We start from the raw sequence: 26,388 nt of genomic DNA, 5'->3' as shown, positions 1-26,388 counted from the left end.
TTTCAGACTCTAGTCTTAGTTCCAAAAAACAAGGATTCACTGTGAACTTTGAAACTCCCTTATATGGCTGCTGCTTTTCACCAAGTGTTTCATTTACCAAGGCTTTAAACTGTAGAGTAAGAGGAGAATGAATTGATTGAATCAGATAAGAAAAAAAAACCATTCAACAGTCATTGGAAAATCATACAAAGCAATCCCATGCCTAAAGCTGGCAGTGTACTTTTGAAAATCATACAATAATTAAGAGGTGAATAATAAGGTGAGTTTTGCAAAAGAAATGTGGAAGTTGTGGTAAGACAAGATGGCCTGTGGCAGTTGTAGTCAAGCAAGACCTTTGAAGTCAGACCGTTGGAGACACCTCTGACTACTACAGACCAGATTGTATAATCAAGCCAAACAGTGAGGCCTCTGTAGTTGGACTTTTCCAGAAAGATCTTCCTAAGACATAACGTCCCTATACAGAATAACACAATATCAGGTGCCAGGGACAGAGGAACGTGAAACATAACCAACTAAGGCTCTATTGTCTTTACTAGCTCCAGAATGTCATTAGCTATCTGCTTGAAGTTTCAATTGACTTTTCACACCTCTAGCGTCTTTAGTAACTTCAAAGTATCAACAACTTTAATACCTCTATTGTGAATGGCGATGAAGGAACTGAAATATACACAGTTTACAATAATTAATATCCATAACTGATAAGCCAATTCTGTATAAAAATATCGGGTTTCTGTTCAGTCGTCAGAACAGTATGGATGACAGGGCCCATGCTCTTCTTTTGCACAAGTAAAATAAAAGGAAAGTTTGAGGCGTAAGAGTGCGTGTGTACTGGGCCCAGTTATTTTATTATTGGCAGCAATGGTTACTTTGACAGAAAGACCTAAAGGAAATTTAATAACATCTCTATTCACCTTTTTGACTCAGAGAGAGCATCAGAATATGTTTATAACTGTGAAAAAATTCATGCACTACTCTAAACCAGGAAGATTATTGAGGTTTCCTGCTCCTCTTCAAGTCGTACCTTGGTTTTATTGCAATCATCTAAATAGGCAGGCAGAGTCTGTTGTATGCATCTTGCCATTAGAATTCGACTGAAATGTCAATACAGATTATGTGCATAAATCTAAATCTCTGATATTGAAGTGAGAGTGGAGCAAACTGAGCTGAGTTGACACCTTAGAGTGTTTTGCGTCAAAATCAGTATTCAAGCAACAGTGGTATTTATGCCTTGTAAACTCTATGAACCAGCATAGCTGTTTTTGCCTATATTTGTAAGCAAGTTTGATTTGCTTTGAGTCAGTGTTATGAAAACCACACCATCCACAAGGAAGCATTTCTATTGTTTGTTTTTAATGTGAGATCATGATATGGCATCTTGGGAGCATATTATTTGTAAGAGATGTTAAATCAATGTTACATCAATCTACATTTTGTTAAGCATAAAAATAATCTATATTTACAATGTTGAGCAGCACACACAAAATGCTGGAAGAGATAAAGGGCTTGAGAAGAAGGAATCCAGTAAGAGAGGTCACTGAACAATGGAAGGAAGGGAGCCAGAGGTGATGGGCATGTGAGGAGAAGAGAAGGGGTGAGAGGGTAACCAGAATGAGGAGTGGAAAAGAGGGAAGAAGGGAGGGAGGCAGAAATTTCTGGACGTTAGTGAAATTGACATTCATACCATCAAGTTGGAGGCTACCCAGATGGAATATGAAGTATCGCTCCTTCAACTTTCTTCCATGGTCTATTGCCCCCTCCCATTAGGTTCCTCCTTCTTCGGACCTTTACCTCTTCCACCTATCCCCTCTTCTTAATTCATCCCACTTCCCTCACTCATCTATCTTCCTCCTCAGCTGGTCGAAACTATTACCTGCCAACGTACTCATTTCCCTCCTCCCTATCTTATTCTGGCCTCTGCCCTCTTCCTAACCAGTCCTAATGAAGGCTGTCAGCCTGAAGTGTTGAGTGCTTATTTTGCTCCATAGATGCTGCCTGACTTATTGAGTTCTAAAAGTATTTTGTGTGTGTTGCTTAAGATTTCCAGCATCTACAGAATCTCTTGTGTTTAAAATATTGTGTCATCCTGTTGCTTGAAGATTATCTGTCATTTACCTGTGGTGCAACAATTGCTGCGCTTGAGTAGGATGAATTGCTTCAGATTAATTTTCTGGATCTGGAGGCCTATCCCCTGTCCTTGAGAAGATGGTGATAAGTGGACACTTTAAATTGGTGCAAAGGTGTGAAAGTCACTGACTGAGATCTTGGAGAACTTTTAAAGAGCAGTTGTGAGGCTGGGGGAGTATATGGCCAAATGGTGAATGAGTAAGAACATGGCAGATAGAATATAAAGTGGGAAATTTTGAAGTTAATCATTTTAATGCATATAACAGAAAAATAATGACCTATTAAATGAGAGACTGGATAATGTTGTTCAAAATGATATGGATATGCTGAAGACAAACATGCAGGTGCTGCTTGTGATTAAGAGGACAGATAGTATAATATGCTTTATTGTGGGAGAATTTGAATAAATGCGTAAGACAGTCTTACTGCACTTGTGTTCTGGGTTAGTGAGAGAGATTAATGCAATACCTAAGAAAGCATGTACCTGCCATAAAGTGAAGGTAGCAAAGAATCACTGGACTGGTTTTAGGATTTTTAGATTTGCTGTGTGATATTTGATTGACTAGACTGGAACTGTATTACCTAGCATACATATTTTAGAGAATAAGGGGAGATTGCATCATAACGTACAAAATTATTACAGCAAGACACAGGAAAGATGTTTACCCTGGGTACAGAGATGATGACCAGGCTAAGGGTTGGGCCTTTTTGGTCTGAAATAAGATTTCTTTCAGTAGGTTGTGGATCTTGGAATTCTCCACTCCAGAATTTTGGACGCTCATGGGTTTATTCAAAAAGCAGGTTGAAAGATTTTTGGTCATTAAGAACTTCAAATGTCATGGGATTGTTCTGGAAAATGGTACTGAAATGGAAGATTAGCAGTGACTTACTTAACAGTGTCAAGGAGCCAGATAGCTTGCCGTTGCTCCTGGTTCTTATGAAGATTCTCACAATGCTGTTTGGTATAGAGTTCCAGAATTTAAACCCAGTAAAGATGAACAACCAGCAATAAAGCTGGTTGTGGATTTGAAAGGTGTCATTGGAGTAACCTAGATGAGTAGCTGTGGTGCCTCTTATAAGAAGGTACACAATGCAGCCACTGTGCGCTGATGGTGAAGAGAATGAATGTTTAGTGCTTGATAGAGTGCAGGTAAGTGGAGAGTATTCCATCATGCTGCTGACTTGTGCCTTGAAGATATTGGAATGGTTTTGAGGGGCCTAGAGCAAATCACTAACTGTTGGATACTAAGCCTCCAACCTGGACCTTGTAGCCATGAAAATTGTGTGACAGGACTAATTCAGTTTCCAATCAGTAATGACCTCTATAGTGTCGATGGTGAGGGTACTTGGTGGTGGTAAAACCTTTGAAAGTGAAGAGTATCTGGTTAAATTCTCTTTTGTTGGAGGTAATCATTGTCTGGCACTTTGGTGGCTTGAATGTTAATTTCTACTTATCAGCCATGGCTGAATGTTGTCTTGAAGCATGCAGACAGAGGCTGCTTCATTTTTTCAGGTTGCAAATGGAATTAAACGTTGAGCAATCATGAGCAAACATCCTCACTTGTGACCATATTCTGTACAGAAGATTATTGATAAAACACTGATTAGGCTTTGGAGACTGCCCTGAAGAATGCCTTCCGAAATGTCCTGTGGCTCCATTGAGCACAGGCTTCTTCCTTAGTTTGAGATATGACTTCCGACCGCTGGTCTGTTATATGAAATGCATTGTTTCTCTTTGGATCTGTATTATAAATTTAGTAACCTTCAATTTGTGCAAAATTTTTTATTGATTTGTTAATGTTCTGATGAAACAAATTCAAAGCAACAGGACAACTGAACTACATGAAACTGCATAACTTGGATTAAGATCTTATGATACATTTAAGTGGTATTGAATATTGATATTGCACTTACAGAAGAATCCAATTTCTTATGCTTGTTACTCAAATTAAAAAATGCTTGGCTATTAAACAAGGTAAAAATGAGTTTGACATTAGTGTAGTGCTAGTTTAATTTGCATCTTGCATTTAGTGTACTTGACATATTGCCAAATACTGACATTGGCTGTTCATAACACAGATTTTGAGGTGAATGAGTTCATGAGAGATTTTGAATATCCAATCATTGAGTACTGGAACTTTTATTCCACACCCATGTTAAATGCAAGTAATAAAGGGAGATAAATATGTTGGCTCTGATTTCTGGAATGAGAAAAACAAACCTGCCGGAGATATATTACTGTTTTGAAAGAATTTGTGATTAATAACTTGCTTGCACATGAAGAAAAACATTCAAATTGGCAAGAATGATAACAAGCACTTTGTACAAAGTTTTACAGTAGGTAAGCAAAAAAATTAAGCAGAAGTGATGAACTAAGTAAGGGATTGATTCACTAATTAAAGCATGTGACCTTTATCCCATTTTGGTTTAAGGTATAGCTAATATTTTCACAACACGCTGGAGGAGCTCAGCTGGTTGGGCAGCATCCATGGAAAAGATCTGTCAATGTTTCGGGCCGGAACCCTTCATCAGGAATAGCTAATATTTTGCTCTCTATACATACATCTGTATGTGAAATCACAATAGGAGCTTTTTTGGCAATGTAATGTTTTTCATTGCATTAATTGCTATATATTTAGCCCACAGAATATTGTAAATATTAAAGCCACTGAGATATGAGCACTCACATCTCTATAATTGAGAGTATCTCGCAAAGTTGTTACTTCAATAAATGAAATTGCTTTATGACAAAATTTTAGAGACATTGTCACGACATGTTTTTCTAGTCCATAAGAGCAGATAAATGGGGAGCATTTATAGCCCTATAAAGAGAATGCTTTGTTCAGTTTTGATCTGTGCTGAGTTAGTATAGGAAGAAAAAGCCTTGTCATAGTCCTGCTCCTGAGTATTATTTGGCAGTGCCCTGTAAAAGCACAAGAGTTGAGCAAATCAGGCGAGGTTTAGCTTGTTATTTTAACCCCACCCACAAATAACTAATTAGATCTAGGCTTGTACTTAGAACCTTGAGGTAGCAATCCTTATACTGTTGAATATTAAGGAGAGTTTGTTATTTTCTGTCTCTTACATGGTACAGATTCTAATTGTCATCCATTGACATGAATGTTCTAAAAAAATTACACTTACTGAAACTTAAATTATAAACAAAATACTGCAAACATCAGGAGATCAGGCAACTTCTGTGGAAAGAAACAGTTAACATTTCAAGTCTGGAACCCTTTATTTGAACTGGGAAAAGAGAAAGAGAGAAATCAAGTTAGTTTCAGTAGCAGACAAAAGCAAAGCAAATTGACTATTCTTGTTTCTGCTATTGAAGAATATCTTTGTCTTCTCCTCCACAAATCTTTTGAAGGGTCTTGGACCTGAAGCATCAACTCTTTCCATTGACTTGCTTAATGTTTTCAGCATTTCTGCTTTTATATTGAGCCTGAACTTACTCAGGTCTTGCTGCATATTGGCACAGACTTTATTGTTATCTGGGAAAGTAAGAGTGTAACTGACCAGTGTGCATTTATCAGAGTTCATCCATGTTTCTGACCTTGATGACAGAGGAAGCTACTTGATGACACAGCAGAAGATGAGTGGCCCTAGGATACTGTCCTGAGGAACACTGTCCTTGGGCTGACCCATCTTCAAATGCTGTCTTGGAGAGGCATCTTATTAGTTTCCCTATTTATTGTACTTGCAATATCTCTATACTAGCCTTTGGAAGTCTCATGCACTAGGAAGTTAGGCTGTAACCCAATGATGTGACGCTATTAGAAGAACCTGGCTATTGTTGTGGCTCTCTTCAGGTCTAGGCCATTAAAGCTAAAATTCAGTAGAACATAATTGGTGAGAAATTAAACTGCCCACATTGTAGAACTGTAGAGAAGATATGTTGAGCTTCTATCAAAACTTTGTTAGACCACATTTGGAATACAATGTACAGTTTTGTTCACTATATAATAAATAAATGGCAAAAACACACAAGTGTTTACACAAAAGTTCATAAATTTTTCCTTTTTCTTTTTGTTTGGTCATCCAACGTTAACAGCCTAGGTCACAATTCTTAGAGAAAGCAATGTTTAGAAGTGATCTCACGAGACTTTCAACATTTTGAAAGCTTTATATTTGTATTGAAGAGTAAAAAACAATATTGTTATAAAACAATCACCAAAACACCATCAATTTAAATAGTGAATAAAAAGGTTGGATGTGAACAGTTATAGGAAATTTTGTGCATTTAAGTAAGACCATAAGACATAGAAGCAGAAGTAGACCATCTGGCCCATTGAGTCTACTCCACCATTCAATCATGACTGATCATTTTTTCTATCTCCTCCTCAATCCCAGTTCCCAGCCTTCTCCCCGTAACCTTTGATGTCATGTCCAATCAGGAACCTATCAATCTCTGCCTTAAATACACCCAACGACCTGGCCTCCACAGCTGCATGTGGCAACAAAATCCACAAATTCACCACCCTTTGGCTAAAGAAATTTTTCGGCATCTCTGTTTTGAAAAGGCACCCCTCTATCCTGAGGCTGTGCCCTCCTGTCCTAAACTCTCGCACCATGGGAAACATCCTTTCCACATCTACTGTGTCTAGGCCTTTCAACATTCGAAAGGTTTCAATGAGATCTCCCCTCATCCTTCAGAATTCCAGCAAATACAGACCCAGAGCCATCAAACGTTCCTTGTATAATAACCCTTTCATTCCTGGTATCATTCTTGTGCACCTCCTCTGGACCCTCTCCAACGTCAGCACATCTTTTCAAAGATGAAGCACCCAAACTGTTCACAGTACTCAAGGTGAGACCTCACCAGGGCCTTATTAAGCCTCAAGATCACATCCTTGCTCTTGTATTCTAGACCTCTTGAAATGAATGCTAACATGGCATTTGCCTTCCTCACCACCGACTCAACCTGCAAGGTTACTTACATTCTGCACAAGGACTGCTAAGCACCTTGCATCTCAGGTTCCTGAATTTTCTCCACGTTTAGAAAATAGTCGACACATTTATTTCTACTACCAAAGTGCGTGACCATGCATTTTCCAATATTGGACTTCATTTACCGCTTTCTTGCCCATTCTCCTAATCTGCCTAAGTCCTTCTGCATTCTACCTGTTTCCTCAACACTACTGCACTCCACCAATCTTCGTATCATCTGCAAACTTGGCAACAAAGCCATCTATTCCATCATCCAAATCATTTATATACAGTATAATAAGAAATGGTCCTTACACCTACCCCTGCAGAACACCACTAGTCACTGGCATCCAACCAGAAAAGGATCCTTTTATTACCACTCGCTGCCTCCTACCAATCAGCCAATGCTTTAAGATATAATGGATTAAAAAATCTTTCATTTCTTGACCTAAACACTTAGGTAATCTCCTGAGATCAAGTTTGGCTTGCTTCCCCTCATCTTCTGAAGGTTCTGAGGTAGCTGAGGTGAATGTGAGATCCACAGAGTCATCCACTGGTGGACCAATAGTTGTTTGATTAGGTAGCACTTTTGAAGGTGTTGTAATCTTTCTGAAGTTTACAGTGGACACTATGCTATCATCAAAGCTTCTTATACAATCTGAATTCTTCTCCATTTAGTGGAATCCAATGGTTGTCCCCTGTACACCTAATTGTCTTTCTCTGATGGACCTCAGAGGAGAGTGCCTATTTCCAAAGTCTGGCAAGTAACAGGTCCTACTCACTAGACTCAAATGAGTGTAATTTCATCGCTAAGTAGTATGTTGGCCTAGAAGAGGACACTAATATTGGTTCACATATCCTACTATTGTTAAAGTTCAAATTATATTCATTACTTAAGTATGTATATGTCACCATATACTACCCTGAAATGCATTTTCTTGTGGGCATTCACAGCAAATGCAAAGAAACACAATAAAATCAATGAAAATGCACACACAAAATATGGACTAACAGCTAAAATGCAAATACAAAAAAGGGGGTATAATAATAATAAATAAATGAATAAGCAACAAATATCAAGAACATGTGTTGTCGAGTACTTGAATTGAATTGACTTTATTTCTTACATCCTTCACAAACATGAGTAAAAATCTTTACATCACATCTCTGAATGCAATGTGCAAATTATAATAATTTGTAATAAATAGTATGTACAGGAAGATATACAAGAGAACAGTCAATATAGCTTAGAAATACAATTATGGCAGGGTGAGTTAATCAGTCTGATGGCCTGATGGAAGCAGTTGTCCCAGGTCCTGTTGGTCCTGGCTTTAATGCTGCTGTACCGTTTCCCACATGGTAGCAGCTGGAACAGTTTGTGGTTGGGGTGACTTGGGTCCCCAATGATCCTTCGGACCCTTTTTAGGCACCTGCCTTTGTAAGTGTCCTGAATAGTGGGCAGTTCACATCCAGATGCGCTGGGCTGTCCACACCACTCTCTGCAGAGTCCTGCGATTGAGAGAAGTACAGTGCCCAGACCAGGCAGTGATACAGCCAGCCATGATGCTGTCAATTGTGCCCCTGTAGAAAGTCCTTAGGACTTGGGGATTCGTGCCAAACTTCTTCAACCATCTGAGGTGAGAGAGGAGCAGTTGTGCTTTCTTTTTTTTTTACCACACAGCCAGTATGCACCGACCAATTGAGGTCCTCAGTGATGTGTATATCGAGGAACTTAAAGCTGTTCACCCTCTCAACCCCAAATCCATTGATTTCAGTAGGGGTTAGCCTGTCTCTGTTACTCTTGTAGTCCACAACTAGCTCCTTTGTTTTTACCACATCGAGGAAGAGGTTGTTTTCTTGACACCACAGTGTCAGGGTGATGACTTCTTCTCTATAGGCTGCCTCATTATTGTTTCAGATAAGGCTAATCAATGTAGTATCATCTGCAAATTTAATTAGCAGATTGGGGCTGTGGGTGATGACACAGTCATGGATGTACAGAGAGTAAAGGAGGGGTCTTAGGATACAACCATGAGGGACTCCCATGTTGAAGGTCAGAGGGGCAGAGGTGAGGGAGCCCACTCTTGCCACCTGCCAGCGATCCGACAGGAAATCCAGGATCCAGCCGCACAAGGCAGGGTGAAGGCCAAGGTGTCAGAGCTTCTTGTCAAGCCTGGAGGGAATTGTAGTGATGAATGCTGGTTTGTAGTCCAAGAACAGCATTCTGACATAAGCATCCCTCCTCTCCAGGTGTGTAAGAACGGTGTGTAGAGCTCTGGCTATTGCGTCATATGTCAATCGGTTGTGTCGGTAGGCGAATAGTAGGGGGTCCAGTGTGGGTGGTAGCATGCTGCAGATGTAGTATTTGACCAGCCTCTCAAAGCATTTACTCATTATTGAGAGGAGTGCGATAGGACGCCAGTTGTTCAACCAGTCCATAAGTTGCGGGGTCAGTTCAGTGCTTAGGGTAAATGAAGTGATCCCCTCTGGTTCAAGAGCCTGGTGCCTGAGGGGTAATAACTGTTCCTCAACCTGGTGGTGTAGGAATTAAGGCTCCTATACCCCCTTCCTGATGGCAGCTGTAAGAAGAGAATATGACGTCGATGGTAGGGGTCTTTGATGATGGATGCTGATTTCTTGTAACAGTGCTCTTTATAAATGTGCTCAATGGTGTGGAGAGCTTTACCTATGATGGACAGGGCTGTATAAACTACTTATGGTAGGCTTTTCCTTTCAGGAGTATTGGTGTTCCCATACCAAGCCATGATGCAACCTGTCAGTATACTTTCCAATGCACATCTATAGAAGTTTGTCAAAGTTTTGGATAATATCCTGGATCTGCGCAAAGTTCTAAGGAAGTAGAGGCACTACTAGGCCTTCTTTGTTATGGCAGTTAGGTACTGGACTCAGGGCAGATCCTCTGAATTGATAACACTGAGGTATTTAAAGTTGCTATCCTGCTCTACCTCTGGTCTCCTAATGAGGACTATCTCATGGACTTCCGTTTACCTCCTCCTGCAGTCAATTATCAGCACTTTGGTTTTGCTGACATTGGGTAACAGGTTGTTGGTGTGGCACCATTCAGCCAGATTTTCAATCTCCGTCCTATATGCTGATTTGTCACCACCTTTGATTTAGCCGAGAACACTGGTGTCATCAACAAACTGACATATGACTTTGGAACATACGAACTTAACCACAGAGTCATTAGTATAAAGCAAATAGAACAGGAGGCTAAGCACACACTTGCGTTGATAATGATTTGGAGGAGATGCTGTTACCAATCTGAACTGTTTGGTGTCTGCATGTGAGGATGCAGATGCAAAAAGAGGTATTGAGCCAAGGTCTTAGAGCTTATTGATTTGTTTTGAGGGGATGATAGTACTGAATGCCAAGCTATATTCAATGAAGAGCATCCTGATGTATGAATCTTCTCTGTCCAGATGTTCCAGGGTTGAGTGAAGAGCTAATGAAATAGCATCTGCTGTTGACTTGTGAATGTAGGCAAATTGGAGCAGATCCAAGTTGCTTGTCAGGTAGGAGTGGATATGTGTCATCACCAACCTCTCAAAGTACTTTAGCACAGTGGATGTAAATGCTACTGGACAATAGTCATAGAGGCAGGTCGCCACATTCTTCTTAGGTGATGCTATAATTGAAGCCTGATTGAATCAAGAAGTTAAAGATATCAGTGAACACTCCAGCCAGTTGATCAGCACAGGTCTTTAGTACTTAGCCAGGTACCACATCTGGAATAGATGCTTTCCGTCAGTTCACTCCCCTAAAGGATAATCATATGTTGGCCTCAGAAACTGAAGCCACGGTTGTTAGGAGCTTTGGAAGTTCATAAAGATGCCTCCATGTCCTGTCAGTCAAAGTGAGCACAAAAGGCATTAAAGTTGCCTGAGAGTGAAATTTTATTTATTTAGTATTTAGTACAGTCTGCATTGTTGGAACTTCTCTGTACCTGTTGAAGGTAGTTCATGTCTAAAGGCACGTGGAAGAATAAGGATCATGCTGTACAGTAGACCAAAAGCTTTGTGTCATTTCTGAGATCTTAATCTTCATAAGTTCTTTTCCTTAGACTACCAAAGCTGGTACATTGAACCCAGTGGTAAATTCCATCACTGATTTTTATCTCCTAAATGGCAGGTCCTGATTTATGTGGTGGTCCATGTTCCTTTGTTGACACTTGTTATTGTTGAAGAATGATCCTGTACAGGAGCAGGTTGATAGAGATGTTTAGTTTGAAGATGTTAACTGTATTTTCTGGTACACTCCAATGAATGATTTGCTGGTTTTCCAAACATTCACATATGGAAACATCATCTGCATTCTGCAACTCAGTATTTAAATTTAGAATGGGGTTGGAGTGATGCACTTTTGTCTTGTAAATTGGCTCCATAAGGGAGTTTGTTGGAGGAGTGTTGCAGTATTTTGACAAGAATATTTGATAAAATTGTTGAGGCATTGACATAGCATTGTGTGATACTAGTCTGCACTAAAACTGAGTCTGTTCTGGACCCACTGCTGGCATGCAGTCATGTACAAGACATAGGACAAAATAGCAGCTGAAGATTGCACTCAACTTTGTTTCCATGTACAGCTATGAAGGCAAATTTCTGCCCTAAATTTTACCTGTGCACTCTTTGGTTGCAAGCTATCAGCTAAAATTAATCGCCCCTTGTTCAATCCCTTCCGACCTATGTTTGTGACACTTCTCACGCTCTTAAACTTTTCGATGATTTTAAGTTCCCTGGCCCTCACTGCTTTATTTTCACCATGGATATCCAGTCTTTATATACTTCCATCCCTCATCAGGAAGGTCTCAAAGCTCTACGCTTCTTTTTGGATTCCAGACCTAATCAGTTCCCCTCTACCACCACTCTGCTCCGTCTAGCGGAATTAGTCCTTACTCTTAATAATTTCTCCTTTGGCTCCTCCCACTTCCTCCAAACTAAAGGTGTAGCTATGGGCACCCGTATGGGTCCTAGCTATGCCTGCCTTTTTGTTGAGTTTGTGGAACAATCTATGTTCCGTGCCTATTCTGGTATCTGTCCCCCACTTTTCCTTCGCTACATCGACGACTGCATTGGCGCTGCTTCCTGCACGCATGCAGAACTCGTTGACTTTATTAACTTTGCCTCCAACTTTCACCCTGCCCTTGAGTTTACCTGGTCCATTTCCGACACCTCTCTCCCCTTTCTAGATCTTTCTGTCTCTGTCTCTGGAGACAGCTTATCCACTGATGTCTACTATAAGCCTACTGACTCTCACAGCTATCTGGACTATTCCTCTTCTCACCCTGTCTCTTGCAAAAACGCCATCCCCTTCTCGCAATTCCTCCGTCTCCGCCGCATCTGCTCTCAGGATGAGGCTTTTCATTCTAGGACGAGGGAGATGTCTTCCTTTTTTAAAGAAAGGGGCTTCCCTTCCTCCACTATCAACTCTGCTCTTAAACACATCTCCCCCATTTCACGTACATCTGCTCTCACTCCATCCTCCCGCCATCCCACTAGGAATAGGGTTCCCCTGGTCCTCACCTACCACCCCACCGGCCTCCGGGTCCAACATATTATTCTCCGTAACTTCTACCACCTCCAACGGGATCCCACCACTAAGCACATCTTTCCCTCCCCCCCCTCTGCATTCCACAGGGATTGCTCCCTACACAACTCCCTTGTCCATTCGTCCCCCCCCATCCCTCCCCACTGATCTCCCTCCTGGCACTTATCCGTGTAAGCGGAACAAGTGCTACACATGCCCTTACACTTTCTCCCTTACCACCATTCAGGGCCCCAAACAGTCCTTCCAGGTGAGGCAACACTTCACCTGTGAGTCGACTGGGGTGATATACTGCGTCCGGTGCTTCCGATGTGGCCTTTTATATATTGGCGAGACCCGACGCAGACTGGGAGACTGCTTTGCTGAACATCTACGCTCTGTCCGCTAGAGAAAGCAGGATCTCCCAGTGGCCACACATTTTAATTCCACATCCCATTCCCATTCTGGCATGTCTATCCACGGCCTCCTCTACTGTAAAGATGAAGCCACACTCAGGTTGGAGGAACAACACCTTATATTCCGTCTGGGTAGCCTCCAACCTGATGGCATGAACATCGACTTCTCTAACTTCCGCTAATGCCCCACCTCCCCCTCGTACCCCATCTGTTACTTATTTTTATGCACACTTTCTTTCTCTCACTCTCCTTTTTCTCCCTCTGTCCCTCTGAATATACCTCTTGCCCATCCTCTGGGTCCCCCCCCCCTTGTCTTTCTTCCCGGACCTCCTGTCCCATGATCCTTTCGTATCCCCTTTTGCCAATCACCTGTCCAGCTCTTGGCTCCATCCCTCCCCCTCCTGTCTTCTCCTATCATTTTGGATCTCCCCCTCCCCCTCCAACTTTCAAATCCCTTACTCACTCTTCCTTCAGTTAGTCCTGACGAAGGGTCTCGGCCTGAAACGTCAACTGTACCTCTTCCTAGAGATGCTGCCTGGCCTGCTGCGTTCACCAGCAACTTTGATGTGTGTTGCTTGAATTTCCAGCATCTGCAGAATTCCTGGTGTTTGAGCTAAAATTAAGGTTGGTCTTGCTTCGTAATTTAAATGTTGTAGATTCACATTCCATGGCTATCTCAGCTGTGACTGAGTTCTGGATAAAGTTCCTTTGCAGTGGGCAGCCTTTCCAGTGACAAACATGGTAGTGAAAAAAAAGAAGTAAGGCTTATTTCACTTTTCTATTGTACCGGCTCTAGAAATTACTGGCAATATTTTTACTCTTGATTAACTTATGGGATATTGTTCAATGAACAGCTTATCGTTCTATGAGTTGCTCTGAGTTAAGTTGTTCTATGTTCTATGAATGTACAGAGAATGCAATACAGAGAACTCGATACAGAGATCGTATACAAGCAAAAGAAATTTAATTTAATTTACGATTGTGATTGGCGCAGACATTATGGACCAAAGGCCTTGTTTCTGCTGTACTGTTCCTTCCATGTTCTGTGAAAAATGTTGGGAAGATAGCTTTGGAGATGGAAAACTGAGATCCACATCATTAGAATTCACACAAAAATATTTTCAAAAGAGACTGCAATTATTTCTTCCAGTGCAGTAATGTGCCCAGAAACTCAAAATATTTTATAGAAACAAATTGTGAGATTTTCTTGATTTTTGATGCCCCAAGACACCAGCTGTCAGCTCCACAGTTACTAAATAAATATTTCTAATTGTCAGTTCACCCGGTTATTTTTCAACATGTCTTAACAGCACTGAATAGAATTTCTCCAGCGCCTATTTTTAATTCAAAATTGCTTAAATCAAATGATCCAATTATATTTTTACTGAAGAAAAAATAACTTATGAAGTGTAATAAAAAAGACTGACAGGTATATTTTCATCGACTGGTTTTACAAATATAACTTCAGGTCCCCCATACAATTTACTCCCAATCTTGCATGCTATGAATTGGGTCAAATACAGTCAAAATAATTGATCCTGATTTTTCAGAAGAAAGCTTGTTTATTTGGTCCATGCAGAGGTTCCAGTCAAGATCTCATCATAGATAATAAAACTTGGAATTTATGAAACAGGAACGCCTAACTGTTGATCTCTCCTGAGATCTCCCCAACCCCAGACCTTTCCTATTGTTTTATCCTTCTTACCATTTTTTGTATCTGAAAACTTATCAAGCTCAGTACTGGTAATAAGTCAGTAATCGGAAACATCAGTGCTGTTTCCCTCTCCATTGGTATTGTCTGATCAACAGGTTTTTTTTTTCAATGTCGAATTCTAGCATCCATACCATTTTGTTTTGTTTTGATTGACAGTCATTGTGGTGCAGAGCATTGTTGACAACTAAACAGCAATCCCCTATTCCAAACCCAGTACTTACCTTGGGACTCCTATGCTTTAAACAAACAAAGCTAGAAACATAGTAAGTCAGGCACCATTTATAAGAAAACATAGTGTTACTATTTAAGGTCCAAGATCCTTGTCAGAACTGGGAAAGTTAAAAATTAGTTTTGGTAGCAGAGAAGGTAGGAAACAGTTGGGTAGAACAAATAACTCCAATAGGATGAGATCAGCTGCATCCTGCTGAGCTCCTCCAGCGTTTTGTGTGTGTTGCATTAATGTGCCACTTAGAAACAGGTTATGCATCTTTATATCTGTTATCTATTGCCAGTAGCAGGCCTGTGCTACAAGCCTAGGTCTATCTGTCTTTCTCAGAGGGTTTTTTTGTTCTGAATATCCCTCCCTCACTTACTGTGCTACTGAGGGCAGACCTGTTTTCTCTCTTTAACAGATCTGATGAAGGGTTTCAGATCTGGAGAAGTTTTTTTTTGCAGATACTAACTAACCCACTAAAATAAAATAGACTGTCATGTGCGCACGAACAAACTGGGTCTAAAGTTAAAAAAAGTCATTTAACTTGTTGTTTCTCTTTCCAATGATTTTGCGAATAATATAAATATGTAACAATCAGCAATGCTCAAAAGATTAGGCAGAGCCTATGGCTGCTGGTTAATATGCTGCTTTTGTAATGATAAATTAGTAATACATTGCATTGTGATCTTAAAGTTTTTACCAGCTCACTAGATATATTGAAGAGCGGCAGACCCATTTTAAAGATCCATTGTAGGCCATTGCACCATTAATTGAATGCACAGGTATTAGAGTGCCTCTTGCATTATTTGTTCTATGGAAGTTTTCAATGATCAAGGTAATATTTTCTTCGGCAGCATGCAGTATTACCTTTGCATCTGGTACAATGATGTGCCGTTATAACGTACCTATTGGACTCACTCAGTTACAACTTTGCATTTTATTATGATTCTTTCAATTATTAGTCAGTGCTTTCCATAATTTAAAGTGCTGCAGTTGTGTCTTAGAAAGAAAATAAGTCTTTTTTATTAATGAAATAAATGATTAATTTAATAATACATTTCCTTTGATTGTGTAAATGCATAGGTAGCATAAAGCTGGCATATTAAATATTTTCATGCTTAGTGTGCAAACGAAAACTGTTAAATTTGATTTGATCTAGAAAGCAGATATTGGATCCACCTTAGCAAAGGTAACTGCCTGGTAGAATAAACAACAATATGAATCATAAAATAATAAATAATAAGACAACTATTACAAACATAGAATAATTTACATTATTGGCAAAATTATTGGAAAATCAAACAAAGTTTTTTAGAATTGTTTTTTAATTCTAGTCTCAAGCTGTTTCTGTGTGCATGTGACAATCTATTTAAACTTACAGTTCAGTTCCTTGGTGCATATATAGATTATTTAAGTATTGTCTAAATCACTGGTGATTACCAGTTAACTTTTCTTTGCCCTGCTCAATAATTGATCCAAATCCAAGCAGCTGCTCTGAAACTGGTACAAACCTGTCTTAATCTCAACCTAAAATTTAATTAATGGGTGTAGATTTATAATCAGGGTGTTCCAGCTTCTCTGAGTTGTTGTTATCCTGATTTAGATAGGCTGACAGCTTCTGAAATTAAACCAGAAATAATTTAGTTACCACAACTTTGTGGAAACAGTAACGTGTTAGCAAATTGCCAGAATACAGTACTGTGTAAAAGTTTTAGGCACATATATATAGCTAGGGTGCCTAAGATCTTTGCATAGTGCTGTAGTAATTTTATATATTGTACTGTACTGCTGCCACACAAAAAAAACAAATTTCATTACATATGTAAGTGATAATAAACTTGATTCTGATAGAGGTTTCTATTGTGGACTGAGAGTGGGAAGGGGACAGGGAGAAGGAGATCATGCTTGAGAAAAGGGGAAGGTAGAGGGGAGAGAAAGACACCAGAAAGACAATCTGTAATCATCAATAAACCAACTGTTTGGAATCAAATGACCTTGCCTGGTGTCTCAGGCTGGGTGGGTAAACAACTGCACCATCCTCCACCCTTGGCACTTCTTCTCTGCCACCTGTCATACACTCCTCCCACAGCACTCCACCCTCACTATTCCCAACATCCTTTACTCCCGCCAGATTTACAAATTCGCTTTCCACTCCACATTGACAAATACAGTACTGTGCAAATGTTTTTGGCACCCTCACTATATATATATATATATATATATGAGCTTGAGACATTTGCACAATATTGTAGAACTGTTTGGTATACCTAGGGTAGTCAGCTAATTCTGAAATAGTATTCAGGACTGGAGAATGTGAACGTGTCTAAATCTAATTTCTTTCCACTGCTAGTGGAGCAATCCCAGTGATTTTATAAAAAATAGAAGACAGTATTGCAAAAAAGAAGGAAGCTTAATTTAAAAGATCTCATTATTGGATCCAGATGATTTTGGGGCATTTGACCCACTGGGTGTTTCTTCTGCAGAAACCTATAACTTTCACATCCCAATATATCCTACCTCCAGAATGTCTGATTGTTTGATTTTATTAAATCACAAGAAATACATTTTCTTGAGACTCTTGCAAATATGCTCACCACCTCTCAATAATTAGTGTATTTTTAACATCCATGTAAAATAAGTATTTATGCAATTAATTCAGAAAATGCTGCAAATGTAACTGCAATCTATTTTCAGAGAGGAAGGTGATATTTAATATGTCAAGTTGACCATCGTTTGAGGGAATTACTAATTTGCCTTTACAGATGCTTGTTCATCAGAAAATGTTTTCAGTATTTCCTATTTAATTTCCAATGCAGTGGATTCTGGTTAATTGGAACACATCAGGACCAGTACATTTTGGCCCAATTAAGCAGCTGTTGCAATTAGCCGAAGTTTCATGGAAATAGCTAAAAGGTATTAAAAAAAAGATAAACTACTGTTTAACTGAGTAACAAATTATGTATTTACATGAAATGCAGAACAAACTAGAACAGTGCCAATACTACTGCAGTACTATAAAACCTTATATTAGTTCCTAATTCTTATAAGCAGGGGGATTCATCTGCGTCACTTTCTTCTGACTTTAAATTAACAAAATCAGCACAGATAGCCTTTGTACAATGCTGTCAATGCTTTCAGTGTAACATTTGGTTTGAAGATTGATATCTTCAAATTCTCCTTGGACCCTAACTTGTTGAAGTTGTGAAATCCATTTATTTCACTCCCAGCCATTTTTTAACATCTTCAAACCTGAATACCTACAGCTGCAAAACAGTTCTGAATTGTTTTACTGGTTATATTTCACCAACTATTAGTGACAGAAATTGCTGCTTTTTGAACACAAACTCATGAGACTGACACTACTTAAAAACTGTGTACTTGAAGTGTGGTGTGTCTCAACACCCACACAAGTGCACACGACTAATGCTAGTTAGAAACTGTTTGGCAACAGTCTTCTGCCCCAATTAAGTGGCATAGTGTCCCAAATAAATGAAGGGAATCGTGGGTATTTTCTTGATTAGTATTGTTCTTTAAGAGTTAGCCCGAATAAGTGGCTGCACCAATTAACTGATGGCCCAATTAACTGGAATCCACTGCAATACATAATAATAATAGGCATCCGTTAGTCTAATGAGACCATGGATTTGCACCTTGGAAGGTTTCCAGGGTGCAGGCCTGGGCAAGGTTGTATGGAAGACCAGCAGTTGCCCATGCTGCAAGTCTCCCCTCTCCACGCCACCGATGTTGTCCAAGGGAAGGGCATTAGGACCCATACAGCTTGGCACCAGTGTCGTCACAGAGCAATGTGTGGTTAAGTGCCTTGCTCAAGGACACACACACTGCCTCAGCCAAGGCTCTAACTAGTGACCTTCAAATCACTAGACGAATGTCTTAACCACTTGGCCATGTGCCAACACGCCAATACATAAAGAACAAAGCAAAACTGCAAGATAATGGGGTAGGCTAAATAGTTCTGGAAAGCCAACATAGTCATGTTAGGCTGAATAGCTGAACTTTGTGGGTGTTTCTTTTGCTACAGTTGGCAGTATTTTGCTTTTCATCTTATAACATGATACAAGACTAAATAGTTTTGTTTTTATTGCTGAAATCTAATTTATTAAATATAGATTTAGCACCCTGCTACCACCCAGTGCACATTATTTCTGACAGCACCAGTAGCAATAATACTGTTGTATATTTAACTAAATATCATATATGCACTTTATATCAACTTCTACATCTAAAGAATGCTTTTTATCTGTAAATATTATTGTATTAATATTATTGTCTGTGATATATGTACCGTGTTTTGCACTGTGGTCCCTGATGAGCATTGTTTCATTTAGCTGTAAACATGTGTATGGTTGACTGACAATAAACTTGAACTTGAAATGTAGTTCATATGTTTAAATTTCTTGCTGAAGGAAAAGGTGTTAAAATCTCACATAGGCCTCATTCCAGATGTACTGTTTTTGTGTTACTCTTTTTTTTGTATGTAACTAATGATTTAATTAACTAAATGAGTATTTTGCATCAGTCTTCACATTGGAAGACATTAGCAGTGTGCCAGATATTGAAGGGTGTAAGACAAGAGAAGTGAGTGCAGTTACTATTACAAGGGAGAAGGTCCTCAAAAAGCTAAGACCTAAGAGTTCATAAGTCACCCGGGCCAGATCAACTGCACCCTAGGGTTCTGAAAGAGGTAGCAGTAGAGATTGTGGAGGCATTAGCAATGATCTTTCAAAAATCATTGGACTCTGGCATGGTGCCAGAGGACTGGAAAACTGCAAATGTCATTCCACTCTTCAAAAAAGGAGGAAGACAGCAGAAAGGAAATTATAGACCAGTTAGCCTGAGCTCAGTGGTTGGGAAGATGTTGGAGTCAATTGTTAAAGATGAGGTTATGGAGTACTTGGTGACACAGGACAGGATAGGACAAAGTCAGCATGGTTTCCTTAAGGGAAAATCTTGCTTGACGAACCTGCTGAAATTCTTTGAGGAGATTACACATAGGATAGATAAAGGGAATTTGGTGGATGTTGTATATTTGGCCTTTCAGAAGGCCTTTGACAAGGTGCCACACATGAGGTTGCTTACCGTTAAGAGCCCATGGTATCACAGGAAAGTTACTAACATGGTTAGAACATTGGATGATTGCTGAGAGGCAGGAGTGGGAATAAAAGGATCCTTGCCTGGTTGCCTGCCAGTGACTAGTGGTGTTCCACAGGGATGGGTATTGGGACTGCTTTTTTGTTGCCAAGATATGAAGATTGGTGGAGGGGCAGGTAGTGTTGAGGAAACAGTCTGCTGAAAGACTAGGAGAATGGGCAAGACAGTGGCGAATGAAATACAATGTTGGAAAATGCATGGTCATGTACTTCAGTGATAGAAATAAACGTGCAGACAATTTTCTAAATGTGGAGAAAATCCAAAAATCTGAGATGCAAAGGGACTTGGGAGTCCTTGTGCAGAACACCCTCAAGGTTAACTTGCAGGTTGAGTCAGTGGTGAGGAAGGCAAATGTAATGTTGAATACAAGAGCAAGGATATGCTGGGGCTTTATAAGGCATTGGTGAGGCCTCACCTTGGGTATTGTGAACAGTCTCGGGCTGCTCCTCTAAGAAAAGATGTGCTTGCATCTTACAAGGAACTTTTGATGGCTCTGGGTCTGTACTCACTGGCATTTGAAAGAATGAGGGGGATCTCATTGAAGCCTTTCAAATGGTGAAAGGACCAGACAGAGTAGATGTGGAAAGGATGTTTCCCATATGGGGGAGTCTAGGGCAAGAGGGCAGAGCCTCGGGATAGAGGTGGGTCTATTTAAAATAGAGATGCAGATAACTTTCTTTATCCAGAGGGTGGTGATTTTGTGGAATTTATTACCACAGGCAGCTGTGGAAGCCAGGTCATAGGGTGTATTTAAGGCTGAGCTTGATAGGTTCTTAATTGTACATGGCATCAAAGGTTAACGGGAGTGGGGCTGAAGGGGGGGGGAAGGATCAGCCATGATTGAATCGTGGAGTAGACTTGATGGGCCAAATAGTCTAATGCTGCTCCTATGTCTATGTCTTGTGGTCTAATTAAGATGTGTATGTAATCAAAAGCAACCATAAAATGTATATGCACCATGCAAGTTTTATGGTGTAGACACAAAATCAGATCATGCCTGAAACACTTAGTAGGTCAGGCAGTATATGAGGAGAGAAAGTGTTTTGGATCAAGAACTTTTTAGCAGAACTGGAAAGGTGAGAATGTAAATGAGCTTAGAATTGCATGGAGGAGAGAGCAGCAGGAACAGTGGAAATGTCTGTGATAAAATGCAAATAAAAATTACAAAGAGTACAATTAATTTAAACACCAACAGGACAGAGAAATAAATTGAAACTACCTAAAATTGTTAAATTGAATATTAATTCCAAAGGCTGCATCAGGCCCAGATGGAAAATGAGGTGCTATTGCTCAAGATTATGCAGTCATCATTGGAGGCCAAAAAACAGATTAGATTGAGAGTGAAACAGAGAATTCAAGTGACAGGGACTAGAAGCTGAGGGTCCCCTTGCACAGTGGTCCCCAACCACCGGGCCACAAAACACGTGCTACTGGGCCGCCAGGAAATGATATGATTTGGCGATATGAAACGGTATGCACCCTTCCTTATTGCCTGTCACGTACTGTTGAACTTGAAACCGCCTCCCCGCCCCCACCCCCCGTCAGCCGGTCTGCAAGAATATCGTCAATATTAAGTCAGTCTGCGGTGCAAAAAAGGTTGGGGACCCCTGCCCTTGCAGGCCAAATAAGTATTGGCAAAGTAGTTGCTTAATCAGTGTTTGATTTCTTCACTATATCCATGTCATGCACAATGAATACAGTAGAGTAAATTGGAAAAGTGCAGGTGAATTGCTGCTACACTCTCCAGTTACATGAAGCTTTAGAGCTTCAACTTTATTTCTCTCCCCACTGCTCTTGCTTAATCTGGTGCACTTTAGCACTTCGTAATTTTGTTAATGGTTTTCCAACATTTGCAGTGTTATAGTAAACTTTGTGTTGCGGATTATGGACCACTAAAGTTTTATGTTACAAATAATGCAGCATTCTTTACTAATATGTGAGTAAGCACATTTCATCTTAACTGATGTAGTTTACTGTAAACTGGGTGATCGAGAAAGGGAACTCCCCTTGGCCTTCCCACCTTAATTTACCCATTTCTGTGCACTTCCTTCTTTTAGTCATGGAAACTGGCCCTTAGGCCTAATTCATCCATGCTGACATGGCCCCCAAGGTAATTCGTTTAGCCCATGTTTGGCCTCTATTCCTTTTATGAATATTCCTTCAATATTATACAAAGAAATAATTATTTACAATGTTTCTGATAGTGACACAATTACAACATGACTCTGGTTGTTTTTTGTTTCACTTTAACCTGCACTTTCAGAGATTAGGTGGTACAGCGTGAGCATACGTTAGGTTGCTAAGACTTTTATAATTTTTGCAGGGATAAATGCTGCATAGAATGGGAGGCAAGGTATAAAGTATTTTTGAAAGCAATGGTTGCCTGTTTCCACTGTAAGTTATAGAATGAGGAAGTGCCTGCCTCAGAATAATTTAAATATTGATTAGCTCCAGGTATCCAGTTTCATAAATTGAACTCCAGTAAACTTCGTTCTACTGAAACATCATCCATCTGAAGCATTAATTCATACACCCTGCGCAGTTGTTTATGTTTGCTTTTCAGAATATAATGGTACCCTTGATTGCAAGTAAGATAATTAATATAGATAATCCGATAAAAACACAAACTACAGTACTTCCTGGAAACCTGAAATGAAGCACAAAATGTTGGAAGTGCACCTGCAGCATCTGTGCCAGGGGAAACAATAATGTCCCATCTTGGTGAAACTGGAAAATGTTAGAGGTACTACACTACTGTGCAGAAGTCTTAGACACATATATATAGATAGAGTGCCTAAGAATTTTGAACAGTACTATAATAATTTTATGTACTGCACTGTAGTGCTGCCACAAAAAAAAATCAAATTCATGACATATGTGAGTGATGATAAACCTGATTCTGATATGGGTCTCTGTTGTGGACTGAGAGTGGGAAGAGAGCAAGGAGAGGGGACTTAAGGCTGGGAAAAGGGCAAGGGAGCAGGAAGCACCAAAGAGACTTTCTGTAATGATGTTTGGAATCAGCTGACCTTGCCTGGTGTCTCAGGGCTGGGTGTGTTTGCAGCTGCATTAACCCCCGCCTCTGGGGTTCTTTCTCTGCTACCTGACCCACACCACAACTGCAGTGCCCACCCTCGCCATTCCCAACATCCTTTGCACTCTCTCCGCTCCAGGTTGACAAAGACAGTACTATGCAAAAGTATTAGGCACATTGGGTATATATATGTACCCAAGGCTTTTGCACAGTACTGTATAATCCAAAGCATGGAAAGTTGTGAGAGACAGGATAATAGAATGGGAGCCGAACATAAGCTGGAAAGCAGAAAAAAATAAAAGATGAAAGGAACGTTGGCAGAAAGCAAAACTGGACAGTAACTGAACAAATTTAAAAAATCGCATCTGGACAATGCATGGGTAGAAATAACAGAATCATTCTATGAAACTGTTGACTAATTGGTGAGATATTTCAGCACTTGACAGCTTTCCTGACTTTATGCTGAACTCAGCACTTGAAAGGTAATGATTCTGCTATTGAATAGGCAAAAGTTCTGATTCCGAGTTTGTGGTAATGCAAAGCAAATGGAGGTCCTTGCAGAATGTAAAGACCTGCAGCAGCTTACAAGAGTGGAATTGATTCAGGAGAGGAAAATCTATGTTCTCTTGACTAATTTGATATATTGAACCACAAAAGGCGCATGGACTCATGAGAAATATATGCTACAGAATAATTACAAGACATTTTGACAAGTAATGAATCAACACATCTGCATTGATAATATTTCTTTTCTTCCTTGCAGGATACAATTATAGACCCAGGAGAAGATGTTGCTCTTCTGTCTGTCAGTTTTGAGGATGCTGAAGCCACTCAAGTGTTTCCTAAACTATACCTCTCTCCAAGGATTGAACAGTAAGTTTAATATTGTTCTGTATCCCAGCCTAAAGACCAAAAAAAAATCTCAAACTCCATAGAATTTTACCATTCAACTTTTACTCAGATCTTAATTCTGCTTTTTGTTGGAGAAATCTGCATTAAGACTACTTGTCATCAGATGCAAACTTGTGTGTGTGTGTGTGTGTGTGTGTGTGTGTGTGTGTGTGTATATGTGTATAATAAGCCCAAGTAATTCCATGTTTTGCTGTCTTCTAAAAGAGGCCTTCAGAATCAAATATGGGCTTTATTCTCGAGGTATTGTAACTTAAGGAACTAACCTCAAACTGCATTCCTCCAACCAAACCTGTCATATGCTTTTATTTGCGATTGACAAGATGCAAGCAGAGTGTTTTTGAGACACGGCAAGGTCAAAAGGATGACAGTGAGGATGATTGTCATTGACATTCTGTCGGAATAGCAAGTAGCAACCAGCCAGCTCCCCAGGGATGTATGGAAATTAAATACTTGTTTGTTTGTATTGTATTTAATTGATCTGGAGAAGATTTTAAAGATAAGCCAAAATTTGGATATGATATTAAGTTAGGGGAAGTGATTAGACCATCAAGAGCAAAGACTAGCAGGTGCAGAATGAAAACAACAGGAATTCTGCAGATGCTGGAAATTCAAGCAACACACATCAAGGTTGCTGGTGAACACAGCAGGCCAGGCAGCATCTCTAGGAAGAGGTGCAGTCGACGTTTCAGGCCGAGACCCTTCGTCAGGACTAACTGAAGGAAGAGTGAGTAAGAGATTTGAAAGTTGGAGGGGGAGGGGGAGATCCAAAATGATAGGAGAAGACAGGAGGGGGAGGGATGGAGCCAAGAGCTGGACAGGTGATTGGCAAAAGGGATACGAGAGGATCATGGGACAGGAGGTCCGGGAAGAAAGACAAGGGGGGGGGGACCCAGAGGATGGGCAAGGGGTATATTCAGAGGGACAGAGGGAGAAAAAGGAGAGTGAGAGAAAGAATGTGTGTATAAAAATAAGTAACAGATGGGGTACGAGGGGGAGGTGGGGCATTAGCGGAAGTTAGAGAAGTCGATGTTCATGTCATCAGGTTGGAGGCTACCCAGACGGAATATAAGGTGTTGTTCCTCCAACCTGAGTGTGGCTTCATCTTTACAGTAGAGGAGGCCGTGGATAGACATGTCAGAATGGGAATGGGATGTGGAATTAAAATGTGTGGCCACTGGGAGATCCTGCTTTCTCTGGCGGACAGAGCGTAGGTGTCCAGTCCCTATATACTTCTATCCCCCATCAGGAAGGTCTCAAAGCTCTACGCTTCTTTTTAGATTCCAGACCTAATCAGTTCCCCTCTACCACCACTCTGCTCTGTCTAGCGGAATTAGTCCTTACTCTTAATAATTTTTCCTTTGGCTCCTCCCACTTCCTCCAAACTAAAGGTGTAGCTATGGGCACCCGTATGGGTCCTAGCTATGCCTGCCTTTTTGTTGGCTTTGTGGAACAATCTATGTTCCATACCTATTCTGGTATCTGCCCCCCACTTTTCCTTCGCTACATCGACGACTGCATTGGCGCTGCTTCCTGCACGCATGCAGAGCTCATTGACTTTATTAACTTTGCCTCCAACTTTCACCCTGCCCTCAAGTTTACCTGGTCCATTTCTGACACCTCCCTCCCCTTTCTAGATCTTTCTGTCTCTGTCTCTGGAGACAGCTTATCCACTGATGTCTACTATAAGCCTACTGACTCTCACAGCTATCTGGACTATTCCTCTTCTCACCCTGTCTCTTGCAAAAACGCCATCCCCTTCTCGCAATTCCTCTGTCTCCGCCGCATCTGCTCTCAGGATGAGGCTTTTTATTCTAGGACGAGGGAGATGTCCTCCTTTTTTAAAGAAAGGGGCTTCCCTTCCTCCACTCTCAACTCTGCTCTTAAACGCATCTCCCCCATTTCACGTACATCTGCTCTCACTTCATCCTCCCGCCACCCCACTAGGAATAGGGTTCCCCTGGTCCTTACCTACCACCCCACCAGCCTCCAGGTCCAACATATTTTTCTCCATAACTTACGCCACCTCCAACGGGATCCCACCACTAAGCTCATCTTTCCCTCCCCCCCCCCACTTTCCGCAGGGATCGCTCCCTACGCTACTCCCTTGTCCATTCATCCCCCCCATCCCTCCCCACTGATCTCCCTCCTGGCACTTATCCGTGTAAGCGGAACAAGTGCTACACATGCCCTTACACTTCCTCCCTTACCACTATTCAGGGCCCCAAACAGTCCTTCCAGGTGAGGCGACACTTCACCTGTGAGTCGGCTGGGGTGATATACTGCGTCCGGTGCTCCCGATGTGGCCTTTTATATATTGGCGAGACCCCACGCA

At 40.7% G+C, this 26,388-nt stretch overlaps 1 protein-coding gene across 1 annotated transcript in view; it reads left to right on the top strand.

The window, feature by feature from the left end:
• The window catches only part of babam2 (BRISC and BRCA1 A complex member 2), a 226,559-nt gene that overhangs the window by 124,760 nt on the left and 75,411 nt on the right, over positions 1-26,388 (top strand). Inside the window, exon 7 of the mRNA XM_072247241.1 lies at positions 23,908-24,017. Coding sequence (XP_072103342.1) covers positions 23,908-24,017 — 110 coding nt within the window. The remainder of the gene's footprint in view (positions 1-23,907; positions 24,018-26,388) is intronic.

Source organism: Mobula birostris, chromosome 2 (genome assembly GCF_030028105.1).
Source record: "Mobula birostris isolate sMobBir1 chromosome 2, sMobBir1.hap1, whole genome shotgun sequence".
NCBI lineage: Eukaryota > Metazoa > Chordata > Chondrichthyes > Myliobatiformes > Myliobatidae > Mobula > Mobula birostris.
Note: the sequence above shows the minus strand (reverse complement) of the source record. Positions and strands in the feature narration are given on the sequence as shown.